This window comes from Oncorhynchus tshawytscha, unplaced genomic scaffold (assembly GCF_018296145.1).
Source record: "Oncorhynchus tshawytscha isolate Ot180627B unplaced genomic scaffold, Otsh_v2.0 Un_contig_866_pilon_pilon, whole genome shotgun sequence".
Taxonomy (NCBI): domain Eukaryota; kingdom Metazoa; phylum Chordata; class Actinopteri; order Salmoniformes; family Salmonidae; genus Oncorhynchus; species Oncorhynchus tshawytscha.
The window spans coordinates 80657-100140 of NW_024609600.1; the positions used below are offsets into that span (position 1 = coordinate 80657).

General features: G+C 47.0%; 1 protein-coding gene and 1 long non-coding RNA gene across 5 annotated transcripts in view; one reads left to right on the forward strand and one right to left on the reverse strand.

Moving 5' to 3' along the window:
- Window positions 1-264: 264 nt before the first annotated feature.
- Window positions 265-19484, reverse strand: part of LOC121845244 (protein kinase C beta type-like) — a 108821-nt gene continuing 89601 nt past the window's right edge. The window contains exons 13-17 of the mRNA XM_042316157.1: window positions 19011-19149; window positions 17913-17993; window positions 17673-17780; window positions 17422-17562; window positions 265-542 (exon numbers count right to left, since the gene is read on the reverse strand). Coding sequence (XP_042172091.1) covers window positions 390-542; window positions 17422-17562; window positions 17673-17780; window positions 17913-17993; window positions 19011-19149 — 622 coding nt within the window. The 3' untranslated portion in view covers window positions 265-389. The remainder of the gene's footprint in view (window positions 543-17421; window positions 17563-17672; window positions 17781-17912; window positions 17994-19010; window positions 19150-19484) is intronic.
- LOC121845245 lies at window positions 9283-11450 on the forward strand. Of its 4 annotated transcripts, none has more exons than XR_006082466.1 (4): window positions 9283-9501; window positions 9682-10615; window positions 10754-11025; window positions 11092-11450. It is a non-coding gene; the product is annotated as an uncharacterized LOC121845245 (long non-coding RNA). The 4 variants fall into 4 exon arrangements; XR_006082468.1 differs by lacking the exon at window positions 11092-11450 and having other exon boundaries at window positions 9682-10486; window positions 10553-10615; window positions 10754-11029; XR_006082467.1 differs by lacking the exon at window positions 10754-11025 and having other exon boundaries at window positions 11026-11450.

A 19484-nucleotide genomic window follows, 5' to 3' on the forward strand; every position in this document is an offset into this window, starting at 1 on the left:
TAACAAGGCAACACAAGACAACGTCGTGAAGCTGGTTGAGAGAATGCCAAGAATGTGCAAAGCTATCATCAAGGCAGGGAGGTGGCTACTTTGAAGAATCTCAAATATAAAATATATTTTGATTTGTTTAAGACATTTTTGGTTACCACATGATTCCAGATGTGTTGTTTTGATGTCTTCACTATTATTCTACAATGTAGAAAATAGTACAAATTAAAACCTTTGAATGAGTAGGTATGGCCCAACTTTTGACAGGTACTGTATAATCTATAAGGTTAAACCTGTGTGATGTACTCTGGGTTGGTGAGTATCATGTTATATCATCTACAGGGTTAAACCTGTATGATGTACTCTGGGTTGGTGAGTATCATGTTATATCATCTATAGGGTTAAACCTGTATGATGTACTCTGGGTTGGTGTAGGAGAATCCCTGGAATTCGTTCTGATCGAGGTTCATTATGAACAGTTTGTCTGTAGGAGTCAGTTCCACCGCCATCTTAGTGAACTCTTTATCAAAGTTCCCCGTGTCCCGACGGTTCTTCTGTTAGCGGGAGAAAGGAGAGAGAGGAGGAAGGGAGGGAGGGGAGGGAGGAGAGAGAGGAGGGAGGGAGGGAGGGGAGGAGGAGAGGAGGAGGAAGGGAGGGAGGGGAGGAAGAGAGGAGAGGAGGGAGGGAGGGAGGGAGGGAGGGAGGGGAGGAAGGAGAGAGAGGAGGGAGGGAGGGGAGGGGAAGGAGAGACGAGGGTAGGAGAGGGAGGAGGGAGAGGAGGGAGGGAGGGGAGGAAGGAGGAGAGAGCGAGGGTAGGAGAGGGAGGAGGGAGAGGAGGGAGGGGAGGAAGGAGAGAGCGAGGGTAGGAGAGGGAGGAGGGAGAGGAGGGAGGAGAGAAGAAGATATGTTGTTTTAATCTGGTTATTGATCTCTGAACAGACAACCTTATTAATTAGAAACATGACTGAAATCGAGCCTGCTCAGAGAGAGAGGGAGAAAGGAAGGGGGAGATGGAGAGAGAGTGAGTGAGTGAGTGAGTGAGTGAGTGAGGAAGAAAGTTAAGAGTGACAGGTAAGGAGAGAGATAGTGAAAGCCAACCAGCACACAGGTTCTGAGGATGAATTAAAGGAAGAGAGGTGTGTAAACACGACACACCCCTCCCTACAAACTGAGGTGGTACAGCCCCACACCTAAGACAGAACAGACGGACCGCACCAACGTGAAGACGGACGGACGGGGGTCCAGCCCCAGAGCACAATAACAGTAATGTTAATGTGAACAGAGACAGAGGACAGAGAGAGCAGCGAGTCTGGACACAAGAGGAGCCAAACTGACAGACCAAAGACACAGACCACCCCAGAACAAAGGCACAGACCACCACAGACCAAAGACACAGACCACCCCAGACCAAAGACACAGACCACCCCAGACCAAAGACACAGACCACCCCAGACCAAAGGCACAGACCACCCCAGACCAAAGGCACAGACCACCCCAGACCAAAGGCACAGACCACCCCAGACCAAAGACGCAGACCACCCCAGACCAAAGACACAGACCACCCCAGACCAAAGGCACAGACCACCCCAGACCAAAGACACAGACCATCCCAGACCAAAGACACAGACCACCACAGATCAAAGACACAGACCACCCCAGAAAAAAGGCACAGACCACCACAGACCAAAGACACCCCAGAACAAAGGCACAGACCACCCCAGAACAAAGACACAGACCACCCCAGAACAAAGGTACAGACCACCACAGACCAAAGACACACACCACCCCAGACCAAAGGCACAGACCACCCCAGACCAAAGACACAGACCACCCCAGACCAAAGGCACAGACCACCCCAGACCAAAGACACAGACCACCCCAGACCAAAGGCACAGACCACCCCAGACCAAAGACACAGACCACCCCAGACCAAGACACAGACAGACAGACCAGACCACAGACCAAAGACACAGACCACCCCAGACCAAAGACACAGACCACCCCAGAACAAAGACACAGACCGACCCAGAACAGACAGACATAGACCACCCCAGAACAAAGACACAGACCACCCCAGACCAAAAGGCACAGACCACCCCAGAACAAAGACACAGACCGACCCAGACCATCCCAGAACAGACAGACACAGACCACCCCAGAACAAAGACACAGACCACCCCAGAACAAAGACACAGACCACCCCAGACCAAAAGACACAGACCACCCCAGACCAAAAAACACAGACCACCACAGACCAAAGACACAGACACCCACTGAACAGACAGGATCACCCGGGAGGCACCAGACTCCCACTGAACAGACAGGATCACCCAGGAGACTCATAAGTCTACAGAACATAGAAAAGTCAACAGACAACCTGAGAGGAGAGAAAATATACAGACCCCGGTACAGACAAGCAACAGACTGATAGACTACGGCATAGACTTAAAGACAGACTGGCAGAGAGACAGACCGTTACAGACTGGCAGAGAGACAGACGGTTACAGACTGGCAGAGAGACAGACCGTTACAGACTGGCAGAGAGACAGACTGTTACAGACTGGCAGAGAGACAGACCGTTACAGACTGGCAGAGAGACAGACCGTTACAGACTGGCAGACTGGCAGAGACAGACTGGCAGAGAGACAGACCGTTACAGACTGGCAGAGAGACAGAGTTACAGACTGGCAGAGAGACAGACTGACTGGCAGAGACAGACCGTTACAGACTGGCAGAGAGACAGAATGTTACAGACTGGCAGAGAGACACGTTACAGACTGGCAGAGACAGACCGTTACAGACTGGCAGAGAGACAGAGTTACAGACTGGCAGAGAGACAGACCGTTACAGACTGGCAGAGAGACAGACTGGCAGAGAGACAGACCGTTACAGACTGGCAGAGAGACAGACTGTTACATACTGGCAGAGAGACAGACCGTTACAGACTGACTGAGACAGAGAGTTACAGACTGGCAGAGAGACAGACCGTTACAGACTGGCAGAGAGACAGACTGTTACAGACTGGCAGAGAGTTACAGACTGGCAGAGAGACAGACCGTTACAGACTGGCAGAGAGACAGACCAGTTACAGACTGGCAGAGAGACAGACCGTTACAGACTGGCAGAGACAGACGTTACAGACTGGCAGAGAGACAGACCGTTACAGACTGGCAGTTACAGACTGGCACAGAGACAGACAGGCAGAGAGACAGACCGTTACAGACTGGCAGAGAGACAGACCGTTACAGACTGGACCGTTACAGAGACAGACCGTTACAGACTGGCAGAGAGACAGACAGAGAGACAGTTACAGACTGGCAGAGAGACAGACCGTTACAGACTGGCAGAGAGACAGACTGGCAGAGAGACAGACTGTTACAGACTGGCAGAGAGACAGACCGTTACAGACTGGCAGAGACACAGACCGTTACAGACTGGCAGAGAGACAGACTGTTACAGACTGGCAGAGACACAGACCGTTACAGACTGGCAGAGAGACAGACCGTTACAGACTGGCAGAGAGACAGACTGTTACATACTGGTAGAGACAGACTGTTACAGACTGGCAGAGACAGACTGTTACAGACTGGCAGAGACAGACTGTTACATACTGGCAGAGAGACAGACCGTTACAGACTGGCAGAGAGACAGACTGTTACAGACTGGCAGAGAGACAGACTGTTACAGACTGGCAGAGAGACAGACCGTTACAGACTGGCAGAGAGACAGACCGTTACAGACTGGCAGAGACAGACCGTTACAGACTGGCAGAGAGACAGACCGTTACAGACTGGCAGAGAGACAGACCGTTACAGACTGGCAGAGAGACAGACTGGCAGAGAGGTTACAGACTGGCAGAGGACAGACAGAGACAGACCGTTACAGACTGGCAGAGAGACAGACCGTTACAGACTGGCAGAGAGACAGACTGTTACAGACTGGCAGAGAGACAGTTACAGACTGGCAGAGAGCAGAGAGACAGAGACAGACTGGCAGAGAGACAGACCGTTACAGACTGGCAGAGAGACAGACCGTTACACAGACTGACAGACCAGTTACAGACTGGCAGAGACAGACGTTACAGACTGGCAGAGAGACAGACCGTTACAGACTGGCAGAGAGACAGACCGTTACAGACTGGCAGAGAGACAGACCGTTACAGACTGGCAGAGAGACAGACCGTTACAGACTGGCAGAGAGACAGACTGGCAGAGAGACAGACCGTTACAGACTGGCAGAGAGACAGACCGTTACAGACTGGCAGAGAGACAGACCTGTTACAGACTGGCAGAGAGACAGACCGTTACAGACTGGCAGAGAGACAGACCGTTACAGACTGGCAGAGAGACAGACCGTTACAGACTGGCAGAGAGACAGACCGTTACAGACTGGCAGAGAGACAGACCGTTACAGACTGGCAGAGAGACAGACTGTTACAGACTGGCAGAGAGACAGAATGTTACAGACTGGCAGAGAGACAGAACGTTACAGACTGGCAGAGAGACAGACCGTTACAGACTGGCAGAGAGACAGACCGTTACAGACTGGCAGAGAGACAGACTGTTACAGACTGGACAGTTACAGACTGGACAGACCGTTACAGACTGGCAGAGACAGACAGACTGGCAGAGAGACAGACCGTTACAGACTGGCAGAGAGACAGAGTTACAGACTGGCAGAGAGACAGACCGTTACAGACTGGCAGAGAGACAGACTGTTACAGACTGGCAGAGTTACAGACTGGCAGAGACAGACCGTTACAGACTGGCAGAGAGACAGACCGTTACAGACTGGCAGAGAGTTACAGACTGGCAGAGAGACAGACCGTTACAGACTGGCAGAGAGACAGACTGTTACAGACTGGCAGAGAGACAGACCGTTACAGACTGGACAGAGACAGACTGGCAGAGAGACAGACCGTTACAGACTGGCAGAGAGACAGACCGTTACAGACTGGCAGAGAGACAGACCGTTACAGACTGGCAGAGACAGACAGACTGGCAGAGAGACAGTTACAGACTGGCAGAGAGACAGACCGTTACAGAGACAGACCGTTACAGACTGGCAGAGAGACAGACCTTACAGACTGGCAGAGACAGACTGGCAGAGAGACAGACCGTTACAGACTGGCAGAGAGACAGACCAGACTGGCAGAGAGTTACAGACTGGACAGAGAGACAGACCGTTACAGACTGGCAGAGAGACAGGCTGGCAGAGACACAGACCGTTAAAGACTGGCAGAGACACAGACTTTTACAGACTGGCAGAGACACAGACTGGCAGAGACACAGACTGGCAGAGACACAGACCGTTACAGACTGGCAGAGAGACAGACTGGCAGAGAGAAAGACCATTACAGACTGGCAGAGACACAGACTGTTACAGACTGGCAGAGACAAAGACCGACAGACCGGCAGGCAGACTGTTACAGACTGGCAGAGAGAGCAGACTGGCAGAGGACAGACTGTTACAGACTGGCAGAGAGACAGACTGTTCAGAAGAAGAGAGAACAGACTGGCAGAGAGACAGACCGGCAGACTGGCAGAGAGACAGCTGGCAGAGACAGACTGTTACAGAAAGCCTTTTACAGACTGGCAGAGACAGAGAGAGCTGTTACAGACTGGACAGAGAAAGCTGTTACAGACTGAAGAGAGGACAGAGAGACAGTAGACAGACTGGCAGAGTGAGAGAGCTTAGAAGACAGAGAGAAGAGCCTTTACAGACTGGCAGAGTGACAGACTGGTAGAGAGACAGACATTACAGACTGGCAGAGCCTCAGAATTAAGAGAGGACAGACCTGTTACAGACTGGCAGAGACAGAGGAGAGTTACAGACTGGCAGAGTGAGAGAGCTACAGAAGGACATAGACTGGCAGAAAGCCTTACAGACTGGCAGAGAGACAGAGAGTTACAGACTGGCAGAGACTGGCAGAGAGACAGCTTAGAAGGACATACAGAAAGCCTTTTACAGACCGGACAGAGACAGAGAGAGAGCTGTAGAAGGACATACAGAAAGCCTTTACAAGACAGAGTTACAGAGAGGACTGTAGAAGACATACAGACTGGCAGAGAGACAGACCGGTTACAGAGAGAGAGAGCTGTAGAAGGACATACAGACAGAAAGCCTCAGGAAGAAGAGAGGAACAGAGAGGAGAGACAGACTGGCAAGAACGCTACGCTATTTCCTAGACTTCTGCTCTCCATCAGAGACAGACTGTTACAGACTAGGAGAGACAGACCATTAAAGACCAGAGACACAGACTTTTCAGACTGGCCCACAGACCCCTCAGCCCCAGGGGGCCCTGCCCACCCCTCAGCCCCAGGGGGGCAGACCCCTCAGCCCACTGGGGGGCCCTGCCCACAGACAGCCCCAGGGGGCCCTGCCCACCCAGCAGCCCCAGGGGGCCCTGCCCACCCCTCAGCCAGCCCCACCCCAGGGGCCCTGTCCACCCCTCAGCCCCAGGGGGGCCCTGTCCACCCCTCAGCCCAGGGGGCCCTGCCCAGGACCACCCCTCAGCCCCAGGGGGCCCTGTCCACTAGAAGGACAGCCCCAGGGGGGCCCTGTAGACCCCTCAGCCCCAGAGGGGGCCCTGAAGGACCCCTCAGCCCCAGGGGGCCCTGCTAGAAGGACAGTCAGCCCCAGGGGGCCCTGCCCACCCCTCAGCCCCAGGGGGCCCTGCCCACTAGAAGGACAGCCCCAGGGGGCCCTGTGGACCACCCCTCAGCCCCAGGAAGGGGGCCCTGAGACCAGTAGACAGCCCCAGGGGGCCCTGACCACCCCTCAGCCTCAGCCCCAGGGGGCCCTGTGGACCACCCCTCAGCCCCAGGGGCCCTGGACCCAGACAGCCCCAGGGGGCCCTGTGGACTAGTAGCCCCAGGGGCCCCCTCAGGGGGCCCTGCCCACCCCTCAGCCCCAGGGGGCCCTGTGGACCCACCCCTCAGCCCCAGGGGGCCCTGTCCACCCCCTCAGCCCCAGGGGGCCCTGCCCACCCCTCAGCCCCAGGGGGCCCTGCCCACTGAGTCAGCCCCAGGGGGCCCTGTCCACAGCAGCCCCAGGGGCCCTGTCCACCCCTCAGCCCCACCCCTCAGCCCTCAGGGGGGCCCTGCCCACCCCTCAGCCCCAGGGGGCCCTGCCCACAGCAGCCCCAGGGGGCCCTGCCCACCCCTCAGCCCCAGGGGGCCCTGCCCACCCCTCAGCCCCAGGGGGCCCTGTCCACCCCTCAGCCCCAGGGGGCCCTGTCCACACCCCTCAGCCCCAGGGGGTCCTGCCCACCCCTCAGCCCCAGGGGGCCCTGTCCAGGGGTTTCCCCTCAGCCCCAGGGGGCCCTAGTAGACAGTCTGCCCTCAGCCCCAGGGGTTTCTATGTGGACTAGTAGACTGAGTCTGCCCCAGGGGTTTCCCTGGACCAGCCCCAGTCTGCTTCTCAAGGGGGCTATGTGGACCACCCCTCCCCCCAGTCTGCTTCTCAAGGGGTTTCTATGTGGACTAGTAGACTGAGTCTGGGGGTTTCCCTGCCCACAGACAGTCCCCAGGGGGGGCTAGTAGACTGAGTCTGCTTCTCAACCCTAGTAGACAGTCCCAAGGGGTTTCTATGTGGACTAGTAGGAGTCTGCTTCCAAGGGGTTTCTACCTCCCAGCTGACTGAGTCTGCTTCTCAAGGGGGGGATGTAGACAGTCTGCTTCTCAAGGGGTTTCTATGGACTAGTAGACTGAGCTCAAGGGACTATGTAGACTAGTGAGTCTGCTTCTCAAGGGGTTTCTATGTGGACTAGTAGACTGAGTCTGCTTCTCAAGGGGTTTCTATGTGGACTAGTAGACAGTCTGCTTCTCAAGGGGTTTCTATGTGGACTAGTAGACTGAGTCTGCTTCTCAAGGGGTTTCTATGTGGACTAGTAGACTGAGTCTGCTTCTCAATGCACTTCAATTAAGGTGTGTGTGTGTGTGTGTGTGTGTGTGTGTGTGTGTGTGTAATGACACAGAGAGCAGTATGCTGGTTGAGACATTAAGGCACCGGGAGATGAGTTGAGTTATATTATATTATCCAATTAGAAGACAGATTTACACGTACAAGACACACCCCCTCTCCCTACATCATTACAAACCTCTGTACGTTTCCTGTAAGACAGCAGATGCTTGAGTTAACTCCCCAAGTTCAGATAAGGCCTTTAGCTCAGCAGACACACAAAACAAGATTCAGCCATCATCATCATCATCATCATCATCATTCAGTAGAGTTAACTCCCCAAGTTCAGATAAGGCCTTTAGCTCAGCAGACACACAAAACAAGATTCAGCCATCATCATCATCATCATCATCATCATCATCATTCAGTAGAGTTAACTCCCCAAGTTCAGATAAGGCCTTTAGCTCAGCGGACACACAAAACAAGATTCAGCCATCATCATCATCATCATCATCATTCAGTAGAGTTAACTCCCCAAGTTCATATAAGGCCTTTAGCTCAGCGGACACACAAAACAAGATTCAGCTATCATCATCATCATTGTCATCCTCCTCCTCCTCATCATCATCATCCTCAGTCACTCTTGACACAAGAAAGAAACAATCCCTTCCTAGTATTTTCCAGTTTGACACATTTAACTGCATGGTAATATAATCAGAACTCTCTTTAAACAGTTACAGAACAATTCCCAACCCCCCGGTACTAATAACCAGTTAACTAACCTAGTACTAACTAACCACCCTGGTTAACTAAACCAGTACGAACTAACTCCCCTGGTTAACTAACCAAGTACGAACTAACTCCCCTGGTTAACTAACCAAGTACTAACTAACCACCCTGGTTAACTAACCAAGTACTAACTAACCACCCAAGTATAAACAACAACATCTCTGTTTGGCAGTGGTCAGATAATAGACAGTGGTCTAAAATCACACCCTATTCCCTATGCAGTGCACTACTTTCTACTGAGCCAGGGCCCTATAGCAGGTCACTATAGAGGGAATGGGCCCTATAGCAGGTCACTATAGAGGGAATGGGCCCTATAGCAGGTCACTATAGAGGGAATGGGCCCTATAGCAGGTCACTATAGAGGGAATGGGCCCTATAGCAGGTCACTATAGAGGGAATGGGCCCTATAGCAGGTCACTATAGAGGGAATGGGCCCTATAGCAGGTCACTATAGAGGGAATGGGCCCTATAGCAGGTCACTATAGAGGGAATGGGCCCTATAGCAGGTCACTATAGAGGGAATGGGCCCTATAGCAGGTCACTATAGAGGGAATGGGCCCTATAGCAGGTCACTATAGAGGGAATGGGCCCTATAGCAGGTCACTATAGAGGGAATGGGCCCTATAGCAGGTCACTATAGAGGGAATGGGCCCTATAGCAGGTCACTATAGAGGGAATGGGCCCTATAGCAGGTCACTATAGATGGGGGAATGGGCCCTATAGCAGGTCACTATAGAGGGAATGGGCCCTATAGCAGGTCACTATAGATGGGGGAATGGGCCCTATAGCAGGTCACTATAGAGGGAATGGGCCCTATAGCAGGTCACTATTGAGGGAATGGGCCCTCCCTGGTCAATAGCAGGTCACTGTAGAGGGAATAGGCCCTGGTCAATAGCAGGTCACTATGGGGAACGGGCCCTGGTCAATAGCAGGTCACTATGGGGAATGGGCCCTGGTCAATAGCAGGTCACTATAGAGGGAATGGGCCCTGGTCAATAGCAGGTCACTATAGAGGGAATGGGCCCTATAGCAGGTCACTATAGAGGGAATGGGCCCTGGTCAATAGCAGGTCACTATGGGGAACGGGCCCTGGTCTCAGAGCGATATCGAGAGATGTGTGGTTGGACCGGGTTGACAAGACTATTGGAGATGAGCCCTGGTGTGTCCGTGCGTTTCCAGTTGCAGTGAATGCTATTCTGAGGTGTGGGGTTGTTTGGGGCTCTGTGGCACAAAATGGCTGCCGTGTGTCTCCCCGTAACGGAGGACACTGGACCCTGAACTCTGACCCTGCTTTGGCACAGTTTTACAGTAATGTAACATGGTGTGTGAGGTGGTGGTGGTGACAGTAGCAAGGAGGCCTCGTTCGCTGTAATAGCACGATGCTAACATTTCATAACAGTTCTAAATCCCTAACAGGGGATCTCTAAATCAATACAAACAAAAACAACAATACCCTGATTGATCAATAAACAGTAAGAAAGTCGATCAGTTCGATCAGTCGATCAAATATTGGTCCCAGTAACAGTTGGGAGGTCATTTGATTGGTTGATGGTGGGAATGTAACTCATTGATTTGATTATCGATTAGTTGATTCAGCATTTCTTGTTGTTGTAGGATTTCATACACATGGGTCCTTCTGTTCTGTTCTGAGTAGAAGTCGTCTTTAACCACTGATCAGAGGTCAGATCTGATCAGATCAGATAGGGGCACAGGGAATCTGATCCTAGATCTGTGTTTAGGTTTGAACAGTAGATATGGGTAGTTAAGACTAGGGGCATGGGGAATCTGATCCTAGATCTGTGTTTAGGTTTGAACAGTAGATATGGGTAGTAGACTAGGGGCATGGGGAATCTGATCCTAGATCTGTGTTTAGGTTAGAACAGTAGATATGGGTAGACTAGGGGCACGGGGAATCTGATCCTAGATCTGTGTTTAGGTTGAACAGTAGATATGGGTAGTTAAGACTAGGGGCATGGGGAATCTGATCCTAGATCTGTGTTTAGGTTAGAACAGTAGATATGGGTAGTTAGACTAGGCACGGGGGGGGGGAATCTGATCCTAGATCTGTGTTTAGGTTAGAACAGTAGATATGGGTAGTTAAGACTAGGGGCATGGGGAATCTGATCCTAGATCTGTGTTTAGGTTAGAACAGTAGATATGGGTAGTTAAGACTAGGGGCATGGGGAATCTGATCCTAGATCTGTGTTTAGGTTTGAACAGTAGATATGGGTAGTTAAGACTAGGGGCATGGGGAATCTGATCCTAGATCTGTGTTTAGGTTAGAACAGTAGATATGGGTAGTTAAGACTAGGGGCATGGGGAATCTGATCCTAGATCTGTGTTTAGGTTTGAACAGTAGATATGGGTAGACTAGGGGCATAGGGGGGAATCTGATCCTAGATCTGTGTTTAGGTTAGAACAGTAGATATGGGTAGTTAAGACTAGGGGCACGGGGAATCTGATCCTAGATCTGTGTTTAGGTTAGAACAGTAGATATGGGTAGTTAAGACTAGGGGCATGGGGAATCTGATCCTAGATCTGTGTTTAGGTTTGAACAGTAGATATGGGTAGACTAGGGGCACGGGGAATCTGATCCTAGATCTGTGTTTAGGTTAGAACAGTAGATATGGGTAGTTAAGACTAGGGGCATGGGGAATCTGATCCTAGATCTGTGTTTAGGTTAGAACAGTAGATATGGGTAGTTAAGACTAGGGGCATGGGGAATCTGATCCTAGATCTGTGTTTAGGTTAGAACAGTAGATATGGGTAGGGACTCGGCTATGTCCCAATTCTCTCCCCTTCCTCCCAAAGTACACACTTCCTCACTTGAAAGGCTAATCCAGGTTAACTCCAATAATGTTTTAACATTTGTGTTTATTAAAAAAAAAATGTATTTAATCTTTATTTAACTAGGCAAGTCAGTTAAAGAACAAATTATTATTTACAATGACGACCTACGATTATGCGACGCTGGGCCAATCGTGCGCCGCCCTCTTAGGACTCCCAATCAGGGCCGGATGTGACACAGCCTGGATTCGAACCAGGCACTGTAGTGACGCTTCGTGCACTGAGATGCCATTAGACGGCCACGCCACTCAGGAGTAGTGAACAAGTGCACGCTCAAGAGGGAGGAGAGACAACTGGGATACACCCCTTTGGTCCTAAACTATATCCTGGTGATGAAATGATATGAGATCTGGAAGAGGGGCAGGATCACGGAGCTAATGCAGCGCTGTGATGGGTCAGTCCATGTCGGGGTACTCTGGGTTAACGAATGAGAATCCCTGGAACTCTTCCTGGTCCAGGTTCATGATGACCTCCTGGTCGGGGGGTCAGGACGGGGGGTGGCGGGTAAAGAAACGATCAAAGTTCTCTGCCTCGCGACCGCACTGTAGGGGGGGGGGGAGAGAGAAGAGGGATGGATGGGATGAATTAAAACACACAGAGGAGAAACAGAAGATACATACAATGAAGTAGATGGAGTCATCCAGTCCTCATCCACAACATACTATAAATATAATGAAGTAGACGGAGTCATCCAGTCCTCATCCACAACATAATATAAATATAATGAAGTCCTCATCCACAACATAATATAAATATAATGAAGTAGATGGAGTCATCCAGTCCTCATCCACAACATAATATAAATATAATGAAGTAGATGGAGTCATCCAGTCCTCATCCACAACATAATATAAATATAATGAAGTAGATGGAGTCATCCAGTCCTCATCCACAACATAATATAAATATAATGAAGTAGATGGAGTCATCCAGTCCTCATCCACAACATAATATAAATATAATGAAGTAGATGGAGAGTCCTCATCCACAACAGTCCTCATCCACAACATAATATATAATGAATAGATGAAGTCCTCATCCACAACATAATATAAATATAATGAAGATAGATGGAGTCATCCAGTCCTCATCCACAACATAATATAAATATAATGAAGTAGATGGAGTCATCCAGTCCTCATCCACAACATAATATAAATATAATGAAGTAGATGGAGTCATCCAGCTCATCCACAACATAATATAAATATAATCCAGTCCTCATCCACAACATAATATAAATATAATGAAGTAGATGGAGTCATCCAGTCCTCATCCACAACATATAAATATAATAAATATAATGAAGTAGATGGAGTCATCCAGTCCTCATCCACAACATAATATAAATATAATGAAGTAGATGGAGTCATCCAGTCCTCATCCACAACATAATATAAATATAATGAAGTCCTCATCCACAACATAATATAAATATAATGAAGTCCTCATCCACAACATACTATAAATATAATGAAGTAGATGGAGTCATCCAGTCCTCATCCACAACATAATATAAATATAATGAAGTAGATGGAGTCATCCAGTCCTCATCCACAACATAATATAAATATAATGAAGTAGATGGAGTCATCCAGTCCTCATCCACAACATAATATAAATATAATGAAGTAGATGGAGTCATCCAGTCCTCATCCACAACATAATATAAATATAATGAAGTAGATGGAGTCATCCAGTCCTCATCCACAACATAATATAAATATACATAATATAAATATAATAGATGGAGTCAAGTCCTCATCCACAACATAATATAAATATAATGAAGTAGATGGAGTCATCCAGTCCTCATCCACAACACAACATAATATAAATATAATGAAGTAGATGGAGTCATCCAGTCCTCATCCACAACATAATATAAATATAATGAAGTCCTCATCCACAACATAATATAAATATAATGAAGTAGATGAGAGTCATCCAGTCCTCATCCACAACATAATATAAATATAATAGAAGTCATAGTCCTCATCCACAACATAATATAAATATGAGTCATCCAGTCCTCATCCACAACATAATATAAATATAATGAAGTCCTCATACATAATATAAATATAATGAAGAGTCATCATATAATATAAATATAATGAAGTCCTCATCCACAACATAATATAAATATAATATAGATGGAGAGTCATCCAGTCCTCATCCACAACATAATATAAATATAATGAAGTAGATGGAGAGTCATCCAGTCCTCATCCACAACATAATATAAATATAATGAAGTAGATGTCATCCAGTCCTCATCCACAACATAATATAAATATAATGAAGTAGATGGAGTCATCCAGTCCTCATCCACAACATAATATAAATATAATGAAGTAGATGGAGTCATCCAGTCCTCATCCACAACATAATATAAATATAATGAAGTAGATGGAGTCATCCAGTCCTCATCCACAACATACTATAAATATAATGAAGTAGATGGAGTCATCCAGTCCTCATCCACAACATAATATAAATATAATGAAGTAGATGGAGTCATCCAGTCCTCATCCACAACATAATATAAATATAATGAAGTAGATGGAGAGTCATCCAGTCCTCATCCACAACATAATATAAATATAATGAAGTAGATGGAGTCATCCAGTCCTCATCCACAACATAATATAAATATAATGAAGTAGATGGAGAGTCATCCAGTCCTCATCCACAACATAATATAAATATAATGAAGTCCTCATCCACAACATAATATAAATATAATGAAGTAGACGGAGAGTCATCCAGTCCTCATCCACAACATAATATAAATATAATGAAGTCCTCATCCACAACATAATATAAATATAATGAAGTAGATGGAGTCATCCAGTCCTCATCCACAACATAATATACATATAATGAAGTAGATGGAGAGTCATCCAGTCCTCATCACACATAATATAATATAAATATAGATGGAGTCATCCAGTCCTCATCCACAACATAATATAAATATAATGAAGTCCTCATCCACAACATAATAATATCCAGTCCTCATCCACAACATAAATATAATGAAGTAGATGGAGTCATCCAGTCCTCATCCACAACATACTATAAATATAATGAAGTCCTCATCCACAACATAATATAAATATAATGAAGTAGATGGAGTCATCCAGTCCTCATCCACAACATAATATAAATATAATGAAGTAGATGGAGTCATCCAGTCCTCATCCACAACATAATATAAATATAATGAAGTAGATGGAGTCATCCAGTCCTCATCCACAACATAATATAAATATAATGAAGTCCTCATCCACAACATAATATAAATATAATGAAGTAGATGGAGTCATCCAGTCCTCATCCACAACATAATATAAATATAATGAAGTCCTCATCCACAACATAATATAAATATAATGAAGTCCTCATCCACAACATAATATAAATATAATGAAGTAGATGAAGTCATCCAGTCCTCATCCACAACATAATATAAATATAATGAAGTAGATGGAGTCATCCAGTCCTCATCCACAACATAATATAAATATAATGAAATCCACAACATAATATAAATATAATGAAGTCCTCATCCACAACATAATATAAATATAATGAAGTAGATGGAGTCATCCAGTCCTCATCCACAACATAATATAAATATAATGAAGTAGATGGAGTCATCCAGTCCACAACATATATATAAATATAATGAAGTCCTCATCCACAACATAATATAAATATAATGAAGTCCTCATCCACAACATAATATAAATATAATGAAGTAGATGGAGAGTCATCCAGTCCTCATCCACAACATAATATAAATATAATGAAGTCCTCATCCACAACAGTCCTCATCCACAACATAATATAAATATAATGGAGTCAGTCCTCATCCACAACATAATATAAATATAATGAAGTAGATGGAGTCATCCAGTCCTCATCCACAACATACTATAAATATAATGAAGTCCTCATCCACAACATACTATAAATATAATGAAGTCCTCATCCACAACATAATATAAATATAATGAAGTCCTCATCCACAACATAATATAAATATAATGAAGTAGAAAGAGAGTCATCCAGTCCTCATCCACAACATAATATAAATATAATGAAGTAGATGGAGTCATCCAGTCCTCATCCACAACATAATATAAATATAAATAATGAAGTAGATGGAGAGTCATCCAGTCCTCATCCACAACATAATATAAATATAATGAAGTCCTCATCACAACATAATATAATATCATCCAGTCCTCATCCACAACATAATATAAATATAATGAAGTCCTCATCCACAACATAATATAAATATAATGAAGTCCTCATCCACAACATAATATAAATATAATGAAGTAGATGGAGTCATCCAGTCCTCATCCACAACATAATATAAATATAATGAAGTAGATGGAGAGTCATCCAGTCCTCATCCACAACATAATATAAATATAATGAAGTAGATGGAGTCATCCAGTCCTCATCCACAACATAATATAAATATAATGAAGTCCTCATCCACAACATAATATAAATATAATGAAGTAGATGGAGTCATCCAGTCCTCATCCACAACATAATATAAATATAATGAAGTAGATGGAGTCATCCAGTCCTCATCCACAACATAATATAAATATAATGAAGTAGATGGAGTCATCAAGTCCTCATGACTCAGTCCCCACTCCAGGACCTTGAAATGCTTCTTACGAAGCCACTCCTTCGTTGCCCGTGTTTGGGATCATTGTCATGCTGAAAGACCCAGCCACGTTTCATCTTCAATGCCCTTGCTGATGGAAGGAGGTTTTCACTCAAAATCTCACGATACATGGCCCCATTCATTCTTTCCTTTAGACGGATCAGTCGTCCTGGTCCCTTTGCAGAAAAACAGCCCCAAAGCATGATGTTTCCACCCCCATGCTTCACAGTAGGTATGGTGTTCTTTGGATGCAACTCAGCATTCTTTGTCCTCCAAACACGACGAGTTGAGTTTTTACCAAAAAGTTATATTTTGGTTTCATCTGACCATATGACATTCTCCCAATCTTCTTCTGGATCATCCAAATGCTCTCTAGCAAACTTCAGACGGGCCTGGACATGTACTGGCTTAAACAGGGGGACACGTCTGGCACTGCAGGATTTGAGTCCCTGGCGGCGTAGTGTGTTACTGATGGTAGGCTTTGTTACTTTGGTCCCAGCTCTCTGCAGGTCATTCACTAGGTCCCCCCGTGTGGTTCTGGGATTTTTGCGCACCATTCTTGTGATCATTTTGACCCCACGGGGTGAGATCTTGCGTGGAGCCCCAGATCGAGGGAGATTATCAGTGGTCTTGTATGTCTTCCATTTCCTAATAATTGCTCCCACAGTTGATTTCTTCAAACCAAGCTGCTTACCTATTGCAGATTCAGTCTTCCCAGCCTGGTGCAGGTCTACAATTTTGTTTCTGGTGTCCTTTGACAGCTCTTTGGTCTTGGCCATAGTGAAGTTTGGAGTGTGACTGTTTGAGGTTGTGGACAGGTGTCTTTTATACTGATAACAAGTTCAAACAGGTGCCATTAATACAGGTAACGAGTGGAGGACAGAGGAGCCTCTTAAAGAAGAAGTTACAGGTCTGTGAAAGCCAGAAATCTTGCTTGTTTGTAGGTGACCAAATACTTATTTTCCACCATAATTTGCAAATAAATTCATTAAAAATCCTACAATGTGATTTTCTGGATTTTGTTTCCTCATTTTGTCTGTCATAGTTGAAGTGTACCTATGATTAAAATTACAGGCCTCTCTCATCTTTTTAAGTGGGAGAACTTGCACAATTGGTGGCTGACTAAATACTTTTTTGCCCCACTGTATATATATATATAGAGAGAGAGAGAGAGAGGTTATATAGGTTAGACTCACAGCTTTGGGTTTGAAGGGCGGCTGGACTTCCTTGTTCTCCAGTTTGTCCCAGTCCATGTAACGGAAGAAAGCGTGTTCCTTTATATCCCTCTCCCCCTCCGGACCACAGCCCAGACGCTTCCCTGGGTGCTTAGTCATCAACTAGAGACAGGGGGTCAGAGGTCAGAGTGTGTGTGTGTGTGTGTGTGTGTGTGTGTGTGTGTGTGTGTGAGAGAGAGCGAGAGATAGAGAGTGTAAGTGTGTATACTCACCCCTTTGCAGATGGCGACAGCCTCCTTGGACATGGACTTGGGGTAGGAGACGTGATGCTCCATGATGGACTGAAACAACTCATCCTCGTCCTCACCATCGAACGGAGGCTGGGGAGGGACACACAGAGCGCCACTGAGAGGACACCACTGACATTCTGCACTACGTACTGTAAGACGATGTACCGAGACAAATATCACACACACACACACACACACACACACACACACACACACACCTACCTGTCCAGCCAGCATCTCGTAGAGCAGAACTCCAAAGGCCCACCAGTCCACAGACTTCCCATAGGGCTGGTAAGCTATGATCTGGAGGGGGGGAGGAGAGAGGGATGAGATAGGAGGAGGATAGAGGACTAAGGGGGAGGAGAGAGGGATGAGATAGGAGGAGGATAGAGGACTAAGGGGAGAGGAGAGAGGGATGAGATAGGAGGAGGATAGAGGACTAAGGGGGAGGAGAGAGGGATGAGATAGGAGGAGGATAGAGGACTATCCTGTCTGGGTTGGTGCCTCCCCTTGGGTTGTGCCGTGACGGAGATCTTTGTGGGCTATACTCGGCCTTGTCTCAGGATGGTAAGTTGGTGGTTGAAGATATCCCTCTAGTGTTTGTGGGGGCTGTGCTTTGGCAAAGTGGGTGGGGTTATATCCTTCCTGCTTGGCCCTGTCCGGGGGTGTACTCGGATGAGGCCACAGTGTCTCCTGACCCCTCCTGTCTCAGCCTCCAGTATTTATGCTGCAGTAGTTTATGTGTCGGGGGGCTAGGGTTAGTTTGTTATATCTGGAGTACTTCTCCTGTCCTATTTGGTGTCCTATGTGAATTTAAGTGTGCTCTCTCTAATTCTCTCTTTCTTTCTCTCGGAGGACCTGAGCCCTAGGACCATGCCTCAGGACTACCTGACATGATGACTCCTTGCTGTCCCCAGTCCACCTGGCCGTGCTGCTGCTCCAGTTTCAACTGTTCTGCCTTATTATTATTGGACCATGCTGGTCATTTATGAACATTTGAACATCTTGGCCATGTTCTCTTATAATCTCCACCCGGCACAGCCAGAAGAGGACTGGCCACCCCAAATAGCCTGGTTCCTCTCTAGGTTTCTTCCTAGGTTTTCGCCTTTCTAGGGAGTTTTTCCTAGCCACCGTGCTTCTACACCTGCATTGCTTGCTGTTTGGGGTTTTAGTCTGGGTTTCTGTACAGCACTTTGAGATATCAGCTGATGTACGAAGGGCTATATAAATACATTTGATTTGATTTTGATTTGAGGACTAAGGGGGGGAGGAGAGGAGAAAGAAGAGGATAGGGAGCTGAAGAACAGAAGAGACCATTACCTCAGGAGCGATGTAGTCTGGGGTCCCACAGAAGGTCTTGGTGGTGACACCGTCTAACATGTTCTCTTTGCACATCCCAAAGTCAGCGATCTTAATGTGGCCTTCTGCATCCAGCATGACGTTGTCCAGCTTCAGATCCCTAGGAGAGGCACACAGAGACAGACTATCTTAATGTGTCCTTCAGCATCACGTTGTCCAGCTTCAGATCCCTAGGAGAGGCACACAGAGACAGACTATCTTAATGTGGCCTTCTGCATCCAGCATGACGTTGTCCAGCTTCAGATCCCTAGGAGAGGCACACAGAGACAGACTATCTTAATGTGTCCTTCAGCATCAGCTTAGGAGAGGCACACAGAGACAGCTATCAGATCCCTAGAGAGGCACACAGAGACAGACTATCTTAATGTGTCCTTCAGCATCACGTTGTCCAGCTTCAGATCCCTAGGAGAGGCACACAGAGACAGACTATCTTAA